Genomic DNA, 17771 nt, shown 5'->3' on the forward strand with positions numbered 1-17771 from the left:
TTTTGCAAAATGAGCTGACAAAATTCCCCTTGTTCACCACCTCAAATAATCTCTTTGAATTTATCTTAAGCCACTGCAGCATTTTGGATATCTGTATGCCTCTTGGCTGTTTGAAACAAAAAGCATTTTGCAACTTTCGCAACTTTGAGGCTTATCTTAAATTTCAGGCAGGGTTGTTAGAGTCTCTCTCTTTGACAAGATGTGTCATCAATCTGGACTAGATTTGTGCAGCTGAGTAAAAGTGAAACTTTTCAGTATTTCCATGTGTTTCATCACACCACTCACTTTATTCCCAAGCAGCACTGATCCCCTAACACAAACCCTCTCGCTCTAACTTGAGAAAAGTTGTTCATGTTCATGTGTGGCTTGAGGTTTTGAGAATTAACAAAAATCTGCAGTGAACTACATCCTTAAATATTCATACAGGGTATAAATTTCAGAATAAGTAGGGCCTATGCATGAGCGTAGCTAATGGGCCAGAAAATCTGTACGGGCTGCACGTCATGGGAGTGTTGTTGATTTTACATGGAAAGAGACCCTTAATGTGCGGCTTTGTTCTCTCATATATCAGCGGTGCAGCAGGCGTTCAACTAAGTACTTCCTCTGCCCAGCGCTCTGCAATACCGGCTGGGGCTGTTTCCATGGCAACCAAACACTAGGTTTGTTTTGGTGCTTGTGCTGCTGTGGGAGAGAGGCTACTCTCACAGTGTCTACGCTCTCACACTCACACACAGTACGAAAGCCTTTTGTTTGGAGAATGCCCCCATACCTCTGTTTATTGTCACTCCCTGGCTTTATTGTGCCTGTCGGTCAAGGTGAGCAAATTCCTATGTGATCATTATCATTGTGGGGTAAAATGAGGAAATCCGCTCTCGCCTGCAGTGTGATACACACCTTGTCTTTCTGGCATGCAGTGTGGTAATTAGGCTTTCTTGGCTGCACTTGGTTCAGATCGGTAGCTGATTGTTTAAAATCACATCAGTATGTTTGCTGCTTTTTGATGTTTTCTTCTCACCCCAATAATGCTGCTGTTAATCAGCAGTATCACTGTGTGTTTAGTGTGATTACAGCCTCAGTTTCAGCCAACAGACGCAAACATGTAGGCTTTTCAATGAAATACCCTTTGGCTTCGTGTGTGCCACTTGATACTCATTTTATCAGTCTGGCTGTGATACCGTGCACAGATCTGTCCTCTTTGGCTCAACCAGATGAGCACAGTTTATGAATCGGCTAAGTCTTAAGTGAGTCAGGGGGTAATTGAGGTCGCAGACAGCAATCCCAGCTGCTGGATGCTTTCTCAAGTAGTGGTCTAATGAATAGCATCTTGTTTAGCCCCTGCATCATTTCATCGCGCCCAGACTGCATTGGATCCGGTTTCTCCAGCTGCGCTCCTTCCCACTCATTCAATTTAATGCTTGATTTAATCATCTCCTCGTTGTCACACTGGGTTGTGTGTGTATGTGTGTGTGTTTGGGGTGGGTTTGCCACTTTCCTGCAACAGTTGTCTTGCTCCATCTAAATGTCACTGAGGATTTGGTAGGATTAGCATGTTTTAGCGAGTTTATTGGCTCTCAGCTCTGTCCACCACAAACTTACCTGTCTACTTGTTGTCCATTAAAGAGCATTGTTACATCTAATTTAAGGTCCTGTGATTTTTTTCTATGATTTGATTTAAGAGTTTAGGAAAGGAGGAAAGTTTGAGGATTGGCCTTGTTGGTAAAAAGAGGAATGGATTATCTCAAATGTGGCTTTTACCCTTCTTCAGCATGGTGAAATGAATCTGCATGGGGGCAATTTGATGACAAGTGTGACAGCCAGTAGAATTTTTCTTTACTAGCAAGACTTAGGTTTGCTACCAGTGTCGAAACGCACACATATAATCTTAAGATGTCTACTTTATGTATTTATCATTGTTAATGTGCACAGTAGATATTACTTTACCCTTATTAAGACTTACATTCTTACTTTTATTCGCATATACAAAAATCCACTGCAAGACAAACCCTTTTAATTTGGTAATTTTTGTTTCCCTAAGCTGTTCTTTTACATTAGCTTTGTATTGAGAGATGACATTAATGAGTGTACCACAACAGATAAAATCATCCCACATCCTCTCCACTGTATCCTCTCTCCTCCTAAGTCTCCATCCACTCATCATCTTGTTCTGACCTTCAGTACTGTTCTAATTGAAACAAATCACACGTATGTGGTAACATTTCCACTGTGCGCACATAAAACCACATGTAGAAGAATGCATATACATAGAGGAACATTCATAAGTTGTACTGGTGACTCGTTTCAAAGGGCATGATTCATGGGAGAAAGAAAAATAAAACAGACGTGTTGGGTTACTTAGCAAGCTAAGTGAGAATTTCAGCTAAATGACTTCTGAGGTTAAACTATCAACAAATACATTACTGTTTCTGAAATCCAGAAGCAGGTTTTTTGGAGGGGCTTTTTAATGTTTACTGTATGTTTCCTGGGATGCAGTGTTCAGTACCTGTGCTTGTAGCTTTGTGCAAAAGGACGGTTTTTCAGTTGATTTCCAGCACTGAAAGATTTCATTTTGGCCTTAATAACCACTAACAGAACCAGAGAGAGATCAATTTGTCTGAATTTGTGTTTTTTTTTAAACTTAGCAAGAGTTTAAAATCTTAGGATCTAATCTAGTGAACACTCTTTACACTGTCTGCTGCATCACATTTTCATGATCTGTTGAACTGTAACCACATTTCACTAATATATGAAAGTCCACTGGAGAAGAGCAACTGTAATTCTGCAAAATCTTTCTTTTTAAATACAAGATTCATCTTCTACAGCAGCCGTACAGAGCACCACTCTAAGGTTTAAAGGTTTTAAGCAGAATTTCCATTGTATCATTTAAGAGAACTCCAAGTTCACATCACGCTGGTTTTCATTCTCGGTCACTGGGTTTCTGTGCTCTGGATGCAAGAAGAAACTATGACATCAGCCTATGATTTTAACTCAAGCAAGCAAACACATGTGAGAATCCCAGAGGGTTTTTTTCTCCTGTAATCTGGTCAAGTATGGGCACAAAGGTTTTTCAGACAACTCTTCCACTTGGGTATTATTTAATTAGGTCTAACAAAGTCTTGACAGTTTTCATGTTAAAATCTGAGAACGTAAATTGTAATCTTTTGACTACACACTTAAACACACTGGATTGAAATCTCAAGTGTTAAAAAGTTACTGTGCATGCAGCAAAAAATAAAAATAAAAAACAAACAAAAATCAAACAACTAATTTCAATCTAATTGCATTTTCCTCAGATTATTTTTCATTTTACACAATCAAAACATGCTGGATTTAGTGAATAAATGAAATTGGCAAGCATGGATGACAAACTTAAACATAACACTTATTTTAGCACACTTTAATTCTCAGAAAATCAAACAACTTAATTATAATGCAGTATGTGTAATATGAAGTATAAAAACTGGTATGATACATCAGTGTGAATAGTCTGACTATATGGCAAATATGCCATTGAGTACAATACAGTAAGTGCACATAAGTTAAAACCTGGTGTTATGTCAAATTAAATCAAAATTTCTAGTGCTTTCAAATGATATTGTTTTCTCATGCAGGCAAACAGTTGTTTGAACTTAATCACACAGAACCAAGCAATCCAACCAAAATAAAAAGGAAAACATTCAAACCCCAGTTTAAGCTCATAAATCAAGTAAAACAGACATGTAAATGTATCAGGGTATAGAGTTGGGGTGGGGTCTAAGCTTGTATTGGATCTCATGGGCGGGATTCACTAACAAAGGATGAGATGGAGGGTTTTGGGGGTTATTGGGTCAGTCATAGGCATTACTTACTGTAATTTGTGATGGCCTTTGGATTGGGGTGGAGGTGGGCTTAATCATGATGCTACTTGTGATTTTGCTGTTGCCTTTGGCAGTAGGAGTACTGCAGTTTGCAAGCACCTGAGTCCTTTGCTCCTGGAGTCCAGGTGTGTGGCATGGACTCAGTGTTTGTGACGGAGTGGTGATGCTCTGAATGAAGGGGCTGCCTAAGTGAATGTGGATTTTGTTGTCCTCTGTGGTGATGACGTTTGGTCCCGAGCTGTTAGATCTCTGGACCTGCCAGTTGCTCTGCCTTTCCGGGGTCACGCGGAAGACGGCATGCCCTCCAACGACCTCCACTGGCTCTGTGGAGTGGGAGCGGTCAGGGGTGCCCGTTGTGACTGACACAATTTGTATAGGTGACATGGCTCTGTCTGGTGTTACAGAGCCACAAGAGTCTGGGGTCATTGCTCTGGAGTATGTAGCCATAGTGAAAGGTGATAGGGCCCTATCTGGTGAACACGGCTCATCAGACATAGGGGAACCTTTAGATTTTCTTGTTGGGGAAATGGATTTTGCAGTGGGGGATATGGAGGCATTCTGGATGATGGTAATTCTCTGTTTGGGTGGACCTCCACTTGTGGGTATGACGGCAGTGCTGGTGAATGACTGGGTGTTTTCTGTGGTCGGGCTGGTGATTTCTAGCGTTGCTGTGTTGTGCCCGTGATCAGGAGTCACTTTAATATGCAGAGGCTGGCCAGGACTGTGGGTCAACACAACATCTCCAGGCTGGACGTGGTTGCCATTCTGCCGTGGCTGCACTTTGCCATTCACCTGATGGGGGGTGTCTTTGTTTTTCAGGAATGGGACTCGGGCTCGTCTCATGTTGTTGTTTAGGTTATTTACATTGTTGATAAGTGAGGGGCTGCATTTGGTGAGCTGAAGTTCGTTGCTGTAATTTGCATTTTCTTCAGGCTCACTCTCGTCATAAAGCTTGCCGTTCACCACAGCACGTTCCAGTGGGGCCACTGTCTTGCAGTTGGGAGACATGAGGTCAAGTGGCTCTGTCTGAACTTCCTTGGTAGCAACATGAAGGTCTGAAAAGCGTCTCCCATTCATGCCAGGGCGAAGACTTTTGCTAAATCGTCTGTATCTTTCAAGCTCTCGAGTGAGTGTCTCCATTTCTCTGGCCAGTTCTTTGTTTCTGACCTCCTGCTGAGTCAGTTTTCTTTGCAGTGTAGAGTGGTCAGTTTTCATGCGGCAAATGGACTCCTCTGTTCCCATGTACTCGTGAATCTTCTCTTTCAGAGCTGCTACCTCTCTGGTCAGATGACTGGACTTTGCCTCCTCATCCTTCAAACGCTTATAAAGAACGTGCTCTTGGTTGCACTCTTTCTTTTCAGCCAGTTGATACTTTGAAAGTTCTTTTCTGGATATTTCCAGCTCTTCCATCAAGGCTTTAGCTTTCTCTTGTTCATTGTTGAATCTTTTCTCCAGTGATTCAAACTCCTCTGTTTTTAATAAATCACCCTCTACCACTTTCATGTCCTTTAATTTGCACCTGAGGCGTTCAACCTCCTGCGTCAAATCCTTTACTTTGTTGTCCTCCTGTTGGAAGCGGTTAGCAATAGGTGCTTTGATATGCTCCTCTTTAGCTTTGTTTCTCAGGTATTCCCTTTCTATGGTCTCGAGCGATTGAAGCCTTTTCTTCATCATATTGATCTTTGACTCCAAATCATTGCTCTTTTCCTCCTCAGCCCTCAACTTGGCCTTCAAGTCATCCCTTTCCTTTGTAGCGCTGCACATTTTCTCCTCCAGCTCAGCCTTTGACCTCAGTGCTTTCTTGCTCTCCTCAATTAGCTTCTCTGTGACTGACGTTACTTTGTCCTGCTCAGCCTGAAGTTTGCCAGTGCTGTTCTGGACCTTGTTCTCCATTTGCTTTAGCTTCTCCGCCATTGCCTTCCTCTCATCCACCAGCATGACGGTCAGAGTCTTTAGCTTGGTTAGATCTTCCTTCAGTGTCAGCTCTGTCTTTCCCAGTTGGGTTTCAGCTGCCTCCAGTTCTTTGACCCTGACTTGCAAGACTTCCAGCTCACTGGTCAGAACCTTTGACACTGTCCTCTCCTTCTCCAGGTTACTTTTGAGTGAGCTGCATTCTTGTTTGCTCTTGCTGAATGCATCTTCTAATTTTTCTAAGTCCATAATTCTGTGGTTCAGTTTATCAACTTCAGCCTTCAGGCTTCGGCTTTGGTTGGCCTCTTTCTCCAGTTTTTTGTTGAGGTCCCTGCAGTGGTCCTCCATTCTGATCAACTCTTCATCCTTTCCCTCCATTTCAAGTACCCTTTTCCGTAACTCTTCAAGCTCAGACATGAGGCTAGAGTTTCCACACTCACCGCGGCTAATTTTGTCCCTCAGCTCCTGCAGTTCTTCCTCGGCTCTGCGCAAGGTTTTGTTGGTCTCCTCCAGCTCATCAAGCTGCCTGCTGAGAGTTGACAGTTTCTGGCGCAGCTGCCTGCTTTGGGCATCCTCGCTGGTCAATTTGGCGGTCATGGTCTCTTGTTCCTGATGGTATCGACAAGCTTGGTCACGCAGCTCAGACTCCAAGCGAAAGACCTTTTGCTCCTCTTCCTGCAGACGGGCATTAGCTGAGCTCAACTCCTCCTGGGCTTGTGAAGCACTGGCACTCAGTTCTTGGACCTTAGCTGTTTGTTGATTCAGCTGCTCAGTGAGACGCTGCTGTTCATCCACAACCATCAACGCAAATGACTTGAGTTTTGTGAGCTCCTCTTTCAGGCTTGTGACCTTTTTATTGTTCTCTTCGTCTCTTCTCTCTTGGTAGGCCTTTTCCTGATCAATTAACAGCTTCAACCTGTAAAAAACAAAAACAAGGCAAACATGATTTTCAGAAGATGTAGAAAGTGTAAGGAAGAATTTAGAACGGTTGATTAACTTCCCAGTAAATTAAATCATTGTGAAACTTAAACTGTCATTTTTTTGTTGTTTTTTGGCTCGTGTTATATATGAAAGGTGGTTGAGAAACTCTGCACTCCCAGTGTCATTCCTCACTGGGCCCACTTCTCCAAGCAATGACACATCATAAACACTGTTATTTTCCCTGCATTTCTGAGGAGGACTAAAGGTTTTATGTCATGGAAAATTTAACACATCATAAAAAACCATTACTTTAACTCTTTCAGGTCGAGTAGTCTGAAATACCTGTGGTTCTTTTTTTCCCTTGTTGCCAACTAATTCTCATATGGTTTGGAAACCTGACTTGCGGCTGTAAATATTCAGCCTTGAGTTTAACAATCAGTGAATTTCTAAAAGTTTCCGCAGTATTCAAGAGTGTACCATAAGACCTTTTAAGTCCTCCGGGAAATTAGGGGAAAAGACTGACACACAGCCAAATGTTGACATTGACCTCTAAAAATGATCGCCTCTCCAGACAAGGTGTGACACACTATTAGCAAAAATTAGATCATCAAACATGTACCCATCATAAAATATGCTTTCAAGTGGTTAATGTGCTCATAGACTGCTGAATAAATGCTTGTGGAAGAGAAGAAATGATCACAAAGTAGCACTAAAGTAAGTCAAAGGATAAAAGGCTAGTCCTTGTGCATGGATAAGAAGCAAAGTAAGACACACAGAGTTAAAGTACGCAACATTTCTCTTGTAAACATGAACATTTAATAAATTACTGTCAAAACTGATATATACAGTCTACAAAAACCAGAGGCAGTCTGGTAGTAAATCTATTTGACAGTAGTGCATTGTAATATTTATATTTCCACAACTAATTGTGTCTTATATTTCTATGTATGAAACCCAGATGGGGTACCAAGTACTGAAATGATGTCAAGGTGCATTACACATGTGCCAACTGGATGCAGTGCTTAAAGTACAGTGTGTAGCTGGGGTCAGTGCGTCTGGCGTATGCATACGTTACCAGGCCAAAGCGTCTACAGCCCCAGGGGAAGGGATGTTATGACTGCTGTGTGTGCAGCTGCCAGGCATTTCCACACAGATGGCCCACTGGCATGGAACAATCCTTTAATTAAGGGGTTCCTCTACTACCAGCCCTCCTCCCCCTTACCAAAACCACCACCACCACCTACCATCCCCGTTTTTTCTTATACATTTAAAGGAATTCCCCCTGCTTGCAAAGGCAATTACAGTCCCACAGAGTTTATACAGAAATCCCCACGCACACACAAACACACACTCTCAGGGATCACTAATTCCACATGTACACTGGGGTTGTGGGCCATGATGTAAGCGTGGTAGGGTGGGTCACTTCTAGTAGAGTCTATGTCATTTCTTTCTTCAGTAGCTGCTAAAGGGTGGGAGCGGGTTGGGGGGGACACATGTAACTGGATCCATGTGTTGTACTTAGATCCAGACCATGCAACACTCAATAAAATATTATAAGGATATGCATAATAATTAAGACTTCATTATTAGTGTGGTTTGGGTGGCTTAGGAGATGTTGGGGTTTTTTGTGGCCATGTTTCAAGAAGCAAATGAACTCTGATTATTCATCATGATTTTTTTTTTTTCCCTGTTGAAACAGAAATACATTTCTCACAGCGATGTGCCATTCAGCCAGAGTATAGTCAGAACAGTTTGGGATTAAATGACAAGCACCAGCACAACCTGTACATTTACTCAAGTGCTGTACTATGTTCAGTTTTGAGGTACTTTTACTTAAGTAATTGCATATTGCCACTTTATACTTAGACTGGACCAAATTTGTGGGCAATTGTCACACTTCTCACTCACTGCATACACACTACACTGTTAACAGGGCTGGTGTTCTATCGTTTTTATCATTAAGGTTTCAGTAGATACTGCAAACAAAACTCCACTCCCACCAAAAACTACTATAGACCCCTTTTTATTTAAGGTCAGTGGTGCTCAGATTTTTTTCTGTCTAGCTTTGTTGACTAAAAGTTTGCCCTTGTTCTATTCTGACTGTTACAAGTGTTGATAACATCTTTCATATTTTTTTTTCCAAGTACTTTGGATAAGTGTAAGGACTGTCGTTGAAGGAAATATAGCTGTGTTGAGTATGTGTTGAAAAATTACATTTTCTTGGAGTGGATTATATCTGTAGAAACAGTAAGATGCTAAGTGAAACTCTTATAAAACAGGCAGATATCTCTCTCGCAAACTAGCCTGTCGCCTGTAATCACTGTTTATTCAATCTCTTATCTCAGTCCCCACTGTTTTGCTAGTGATGTCATCAGCCAAAATAGAAGGAGAAATGTACTTTGTCCCAAGTAGGTCTGGAAACTTTGCCTCTCTTTGTTTTTAAAGAGTTAGAAGTCCTGAGCTGGATACTGTATGCAAGGGCACTTTACATTAATAAGGCAAGTCCTTTGAGAGGAAACTGCATGGCTCGTATGCTTGAAACACACTGCTTACCTCACACCAGTGAAATCACTTCTAGCCTCTTATGGGACCATTTTGCTTTATTCCCAATGCACTTTGTTGTACATAAGGAAATGTTGGTCCAGATCTGTTGGTCCTGAACTTTTTCTCATCAGGGACACACACATAGATGAGGGTATTTGGCCAACATAGCAACATCTGAGATCATTTTTGTTGTTAGATATAATTTAGTGCAGACTTGCAGGTCTCTGCGCGTTATATAAAGGAGTGGGCAAATAGACATGGTGACCTTTGGTGAAAAAATATTATCCTCCAGCTGACCCCTTACTTATGTTGGAGACCAACCACACTAAACAAGTTGTAGTAGCACAACTGACCAGCTTTTGTCATCTAATATAAGTCAGTAGAAGCGGCTGCCGTATGCGTTCAGGGACCACATGAATAACACAGCTGATCTATAAAGCATTTGCCCTCATTTCTGTCCCCATCATGTTTTATCTCAGCGTCGTTAGAAAGCAGCCCTTTTATGCAGAGATCTGTACAGCTTGAAAGAACATTATTCTGGGGGAATAAATTGTAAAGTGCTGCACATAAAGCTGGTGACATAACAGTTTCATGGCTATCAACATTACAAGGCACCTTACCACCCACTCTGCAGCCCGTCCAACCTTTGCAACAGGCACCAATTTCAGACTGGTTCCCCCTGAAAACGGATGTGTGACCACTGCTGTGCTGTTAATGTTTCATGGAAAATGTGTTGCACTGCAAAGTGGATATCTTAACTTTACAGGATTGTTTTTGGCTTTGTGGAAAATATATTTTTTCAATGTCAAAATATAAGCTAACATAAATGCCATTTAAAAATAAGAAAAGGAAACATCCAGTTGAGAGCAGGCAGCCAAGCTTTCAAGGGAGTCACAACCAGTCACACCAGCACACATTACAGCTGTACAGAGGGCTTCCCTCTCTTTACGTGGCTCCTGAAGCTGGAAACTGTGGCTCACCCGCTGCTTAAAGCTGTGTTACATGTTCCATATGTCAGGGCTGCTGTGCCATTTCCTAACCACAAGTGATTAGGTTATATATGTACAGGCCAATGTATGCATGTGTGCATGACCACCTCCGCTTTAACAGAGACGTGTGGATGGTGGGCTGAATGCCCTCGTGTGTGACAGAGGTTGAAGGGAGGACGTTGATTAATGCAGTGGATGGACTGTATTTAAAGTCCACACAGGCTAAGTGATATGTCCCCAGAGAGCAATCAACATGTGTAAAATATGTAGCACTGATTTTTATTAACTTCCTGGTGGTGGCACTATGGTTAATGGAGTGGTATGTTACGAAGAAGCCTAGATTTGACTGTCCTAAAGCAGTTTGTGTTTTTTGTGTGGGGATAAATTCGATTATATTTCCAAAATGCTGAATATACATTATGGAAATACTACCTAAAACCCCTTACTCAGTATTTTAATACCACAGATAATTCTGTCCTTAAAACACAGCTGCTGTTTTATGTAGTTAAGTTCTTGAGATGGCTCTTAATTTCAATTATATAGATGCAGTTAATGTAATAAACTTCATGCAGGCTGTAATAATCATATAAGAACACGAGTCATTAAAAAACAAGAATTTTTTAGTCTAATTGGAAAGAACCAGATTCATCTGATAATAATGAACCTTCACATGTTCTTAATAACTCCTGGGAGTTATGCTAAACAAAAAACTATTGGAATGTGCATAACTACACATTTAACATGAAATATATGCAGGCTTTTTGTCACCCTGTACAATTATTCTTACGTAATGAATCATTAGTGTCTTCTGTGAAACTAAATCATCACAGTTTCAACAGTTATGTCACCTTAACAAATTCCTGAACAATGATATTACAGGGACCATAATGGGATGTGCTTTACAGCTCTTTCTTCTGAGATTTCGATTTAAAGCCTCATCACTGTTGAAATAGTTAATTTCCTTGGTCAGGTTTGCACTGGCTGACCACTGTGTCCAACTTCTCAGCAAGCATTTTAGAATCGCTGCTTCTTCAGTTTCTGAATAATGAATCAAAATGTGTTCCAGCATTTCTTTAGGACTATGTAAGATTTGATTAAATGAAAGTGAAATTACACAGATGTGTTACAGTCCCTTTGCTCTGAGACACTGAGGAAGTTCCCACTACAGTTTATATATAATTGAATACATTTTAAAAAGAAGATAAAACTAGAACTCAGATTTTGTAAAAATCCCTTTTGATCTGTCGGCTTCTGCTGACTTTGAAAAACAATATTATTCTACTGAGTGTTATTAACTTCTTGTTTTGAGAAGTAATTTACAGCAAAAACACAAAAAAACTCTTAAGCCAAAGAGAAGTATTTTTAAAAACACACTATGAAACTTAGCATTACAAAATACACAAGTACACCAGCATGAAATGATGCCGCTCTGAACATCTGTAGGTTTTCAAGCCAATCAAGAGATCGACAACTATTTTTAAAGTTTTGAAACTTTTTTCTCCCTAAATTCAGCGTCTTGTAGAAATGTTCAATGAGCCTACCTGTGCCAAAGGCTTTCCAGGCTTCACTGCCATGAGCTCATTATCTTGCCGTACAACACCCGACCCTCAACTCTTCCTCTCTGCGTGTGTCTCACTCTCTTAGTAGCTGTAATGTGGGCATTCCAGCAGTCAGACCAAACAATAAGGGATGTGCTCCCTGCCTATGGACCATTACATCATCAGCATGTCCTTATATGGAGCTTTGCATTGCAGAGGCTCGCAAGAAGGGGGTGTGCTTGCTCGTATGTGTAAGTGTGTGGTGTGTTCATGTCTGAGTGTTTGAGCGAGTCTCCTGAAGTAACTGTTTAACTAAAGGATGTGGCAAAGAAGAGGGAAAGGTTTTTTCGTTTTTTGTTGACGTATGTAATGTGTGAAATATCTGCCCGGTCCGTCACTGCTCCGGAGGCAGGGAAGTAGGTGAGGAGAGATGAGGAGTTCAAGTTACAGTATTTCCTTCTGGCTCTTGTCAACTTAAGTCATTTATTCAGCCAAGGAGGAAGAAAAAAAAAGAATCAACTTGAAAAGTTAATAAGAAATCCTTGGATGAGGATTTGTAATTGAGACCACTGCTGAAGAACAAGACAAGACATGTAACACATATCTTGACATATGAAATGTATATTCACAGCCCACACCTAAGAGACGTTTTGACAGTTTCACTGAATTGGTTTGTTAGCAATACTGTTGCTGATTGAAATCATGGGGTGGCAGTAGCTGCTTGCTGTCGTGCCGATAGAGTTTCACTGCTAATATGCTGTTTCAGGGCAACTCAAGGTGAAAAAATATTTGGTTTCAGACATATTTGGGTAATAAATAATAGACGTGTGTCAGGATATCTCTCTGACAGCTGTATGTGTGCTCATAATGGCTGATTTAGATCTCAACATGTGTCTTTAATCTATTTCTTTCTATTCATAACATTAATTCTTAAAAGTGGGATTTGGTCATTTATGTGTACCGTACATCAGTGATGGATGAAGTATTGTGATCATAGGTAAAGCAGAAATACCACAATGTAAAAATAAATCAAATTCATTACACATTGAAGTACTGCATTCAGAACTGTACTCAATGAAAAGTAAAGACAAATATCATCATGAAAATATAAGTATCAAAGTGTACTCATCATGCAGAATGGTCCATTTGATATTCTTATTAAGCATGAGAATTTTTTTTTAATTAGAGGAATAGTTTGACATTTTTATATTTTCGAAAATGAGTGGCATAAAGTAGTACCACAAAACTGCACTTAAGTAAAGCATGTGAGTAAAATTACTTTATAACTTTTCACCACTGTTACACGATATGTCTTACAGCGAACACTGTGAGAATATCTGAGGTGAAGGTTTGGTAATTAAACATCTTACCTGTGGGTGTAAAAGTAGCTTTAAGATAATGGCTCTGCAAACAAAACAATGGATTTTCATGCAGGAGTGTAATCATAGCTTAAACCGGCATGCATTTCTCTTTATCAGTGACACATTGTTCAGTTCACAATGCCTCAGTCTTTACTTTCATTATCAGATTGCTCTTACCTAACTCATACATTTCTATAGCTGGTGACTAAATCCATCTTTGAAAAGTCTCAACATTGTGCGTCATTCTTAAAATTATCATATGATGGGAGCAGATTGTGTAGAGGTTTGTCAGGGAGCTGTCAGTCTTTCTATTGTTCTAAGAGAAATGTGCCTTGTTTATTCAAACAATGGGACTGGTGACACTGCATGGTGCACAAACATATGGGCAAGTGACATAAATACTTCCTGACAAACACAGCACAAGAACAACAGGACCTCGTGTTTGGTGTACATGGTGGCATACAAGACTGAAAATTAGCCACATATACATATCAGTCTGTAAAAACACAAAGTGTATTCTGTCACTATGTGCTTTAGGCAGTACACTGCAGTTATAAGTGATCCCAGCAGTGTGAGGGAATAACAAGGGCAAGACTCTTCCTGTCTCCTGCCCACTAAATAAAATATGTCATGGCTTCACAATGGCTGAGGTCACTGTTACTAAATGTTACGAGCTTTGCCAACCAAGCTGAGGGAAGCAGAGATTTACTAGATTAATTTAAAGATGCACTCAGCAGTACTTTTATGTAGAAATAAAAACATGTCATAGATATTTGACACAACACAGGGATGCAGATTAAACACATAAGTCGTCAATCGATGCACGTCATCCAATCTGACTTCATGAACGTTCCTTTCAATTGAACTGAGCTGCACAATTACAAGTCCCTGGTTGTCCCTTTGTGCTGCCATTAATTTCTGGCTTTAAAGGCTGTAATTACACAACAGACTTCCAATAATGATAGGAAAAAGGCTGGTATGCTCAGATAGAGTCATCTCTAAGCATCCACTTAGCATCTTCATCAACCTCTGAACAACTTCTTCAAGTCCAGAAATTTAAAACAGAAACCTCCCATGTTTGACCAACAGTGTACTCCAAGCACAATTAAATTTGGTGTGTTCTCAAACTGCTGACAAATGCAACAAACACCAGCATACACACTGTGACCTGAAGTCTGGTGGTTTAGTGGCAGATGGAGCAGAGTTCGTGAGCTGCCGCAGGAGCCAGACACGACTCGCAAATTCTTAAAAAGAAGCAAACCTAAAACATCTGTCTCAGTGACTTATGTACAAGAAAATGCAATTAATCAAGGCGTTTTTGACCAATTGGAGGAGACTGTTGTTGGAGGACAATGAATGAGGCTGTGTGAAAAAGCTTGGATGGCTAGTCTGCGCTCACAGCACTGATAGAAGCCAAAGATAGCATTTGTTTTTGGTCAGGAACTACATGTTGCCTGTGCAAACACACCAAATTTGATTTTGTTTGGAGAATACCTCAAGTCTTAAATTTGTTATTGAATATACTGAACAGAGTGATTGGGTAGATTTTTCTTTGAGCGCCGTACGGTAATTGTCATGTGTTGTTGACAGCTAAAGGCCAGAGGATCAGAGGCTGGAGCTTCCTGCTGAGACTGAAGTCTTGACTCGATCTCTCTCCTCAGAGAAACCAATTCCTGTGTCCACTTGAAAGTATGACAGCTTGATTTCTGAGAGAGACGTTTTTCTGAAGCACTCTGAAGTCTTTAAAGTAGCACTGTAATGCTTTGCCACAAGGCTATGGGGAATTGGTGAACTGTAGTGCAGACTTGGCTAAAGCAGGATTGATTGCAGGCAATTTAAAACACAATATTTCACAATCTGCAGATTGAGTGTCACAGAGTCCAACAAGCTGCCCACTGAGCCCCAGCTCTAAACTATGATGTATTTTAGTTTTGTGTTCTCTCCCCTTTCCCTGCAACAAACTGTTTGTTCTTAGAACAAACAATTCGGTCATCCAAAATTAGATTCTATTTCTGGATCTGGACATATTCGGGGCCCGGAGTACTGTACACTTGAAACAGATGTCGGGGATCAAACACAAGAGCAGGCCACACAAACATGTTTGCTGTGACAAGCCTCTGCCAAATGACAAATAGTGGGGAGATGAAGATGTATTATGTAACCTCTATGGGATGACTATAGTGCTGACAATACACAGAAGAATGTAGAGGCTAGGGATTTGGTTTGGATGAGCAACGTGTGCGGTTCGGCAAGGCAGTTCTTAAATCCCGAGGCACGGTCTTCCGGCATTTCAACATGTTCTTCAGGGCTGGAAATTCCACGAGTGTACAAAAGACAAAACATGAGCTACAGAGATAAATGAAAGGACATATCTACTGTATGAGTGGCAGACGATTTGTGATTTGAAAAACTTGTCCAATTGTGACCTGCTCTGTAAGGCTGAAAAAAGCCTTGAGGCTTCCTTGTGGCCAAGTGGTTAAGATCTCTACCTTTATAATTGCAAGGTTTCCAGTTTGACTCTCACTGGGAACCTGTGCTTCATGTCATAACCCTCTCTCTCTCTCCATGTTTGCTGTCTGTATCTACACTGTTGCTGCCTAGTGAAGACAAAGTGCCAAGAACTATTTAAAATAAAAACACAGGGCTGAACCAAAATCAGCTTTTACCACATCATACAACATCATCCCAGAATGCACTCACTAGGCCAGTTGAATACATGCAAACACATACTTGGTAGATGACTTTGTAACATGAATGAATGGTGTCATGTTTTTATGCTTTATGCTGCAGAGGTGGAAAAGTTGCAAGTTGCAATGGAAACACACTTAGTCAATAAATCATGACGCACATGAATCATCACTCAAGCTTCCACTCCACTGAGGAAAGTGGTAGCAGATGAAAATATCAGATCTATGTGGTGCGATCAGGAAACTGTAACAGTCTAATTAATAAATGAATTTTCCATTTATTGTTTTCTGGAAAACAATTTAAGCCACAACTGGATAGAGACATGACTTATTACTGACACTGGACTTTTCTTGATTGTATATCATCTTCTCATCAGTACCTGTTGCAACATGTTCACACCAACACAGTATTTGGTCTCAATCCTCACTTAGACTTCAAAGACTTGACTTCTGCTTTAAAGGTTATGTAAGTGAACACATGATATGGGATATCCCTGACTTCTGTTACTTACACAGTCTGCAACCACACATGACGAAAAGTACAGCTGCCATATGAGCACATTGAAGTGTTGCAAATGTGTCCAGGCAAAGTCACATATGTTAGAGTTTGTCTGTGCGTGTATGTGCGCTGGCTGGTACCTGATACGAAGCATGAATCTGAAAAACCATTAATGTCCAAACCAGATGGAAACGAGAGATATCGCAGAGTGCAATGAGTTCTCCTCCCTGTGCAAGAGCTTCAGGAGTGGATGCATGTCTGTCTGACGCGTATTTGCACATTTGTTATTTGTTCTGAGTTTTTCCTGCCCTATAGCGATATTTGTGAGTTAAGGATCTGATCAACTGTCTGCAGGCTGCAGAACCAGACAAAGTCAGAGACAAAGGCACACACTCACCCTCTCCACTGAGTGTCATTTGGTGTTTGGTGTGCTTTCTGTTGCACATCAGACAAACCGCCTCTCTGCAGCCGTTACAGATGAGGCCTGGTCTTGCCCCGTACACTCAGCGCTGTCTGACACGCACATGCTTGTGCGATACGCACAGCCCAGGGGCTGATTACCTGACATACATACATGACATCATCGACTTGTAATCAAATCCATATGTCTCCTTCCCTCCTCTCTCTCTCCGAGTCTATCTCTATCTCTCGCTGGAATTCTGTCTCTCTTTTAATCCACCCATGACTTCGTCTCCATGTTCCTCTTTCTGTTTGTTTTTCTTTTATCCCATGTCCCCCTCTCTCGCTCTCTCCTTCACAGTCTTTCTCCATCCTTGTCCACCACCTCTGTTTTTTTTGTCTGTCTCTTGTTTCTGATCTCAGCTTGGGCCTCAGCATGGGCTTTGCTGTTAAAATGGAACGTGATTTTGATTGCCAGGCTGAAAACTCTCCTGTGGACATTTGCTGGCCTTTTATGGCCAAAATCAGGTTTTATGGCCATTCTCTGGCTGAAGACCTTTTGTTCGTTGTTGTGATGGCATGCTGTAGAGTCCACATAGTTGTAATTGCCTGTTAAAGGTGGACTTGACTCATCTGTGTTGGTGTTTTTCCTCTTTAACTCTCATTCTCTTGTTTTCCTCATTGTATTGTCTTCATGATCCCATGTTTTATGGAACTTTTCCTTTGTTCTACCTTTAATTGTTTTAGTTATTTGTGTGTTTTTCTCTAATGAAAAGTGAGGATAATAGTAAGGTGATGTGACCTTGAGCCTTTACTTCTTCTTTCAGCCAGCTGTAACCCTCAGTTTTGTAGCATTAAAGACATGTCTGCTCTTCTCTTAAAAGGAAAAAAACAAGATTTTTTTCAACTTTTTTCTTCTCCAGATGTCACGGAAGTTTAAAGTTAACTTTTTTATCCCCCTAAAAAAAGTCAAACTTACATTCTTCTGGGGAGATTTTACACATCAGTCAACTAGCATTACTAATATTTGACTAAAGAAAAACCCAAACGTGTGTTTCTTTTCTGTTG

At 40.9% G+C, this 17771-nt stretch overlaps 1 protein-coding gene across 3 annotated transcripts in view; it reads right to left on the minus strand.

The window, feature by feature from the left end:
- Window positions 1-17771, minus strand: part of filip1l (filamin A interacting protein 1-like) — a 65936-nt gene that overhangs the window by 2398 nt on the left and 45767 nt on the right. For 2 of the 3 annotated variants that reach the window (XM_051066105.1, XM_018660989.2), the window contains one exon: window positions 3846-6681. In XM_051066105.1, coding sequence (XP_050922062.1) covers window positions 3846-6681 — 2836 coding nt within the window. Of the gene's footprint in view, window positions 1-3845; window positions 6682-11760; window positions 11981-17771 lie in introns of those variants that run through there. The other variant, XM_018660991.2, reaches the window with a different exon arrangement.

This window comes from Lates calcarifer, linkage group LG7_2, assembly GCF_001640805.2.
Source record: "Lates calcarifer isolate ASB-BC8 linkage group LG7_2, TLL_Latcal_v3, whole genome shotgun sequence".
Taxonomy (NCBI): Eukaryota; Metazoa; Chordata; class Actinopteri; family Centropomidae; genus Lates; species Lates calcarifer.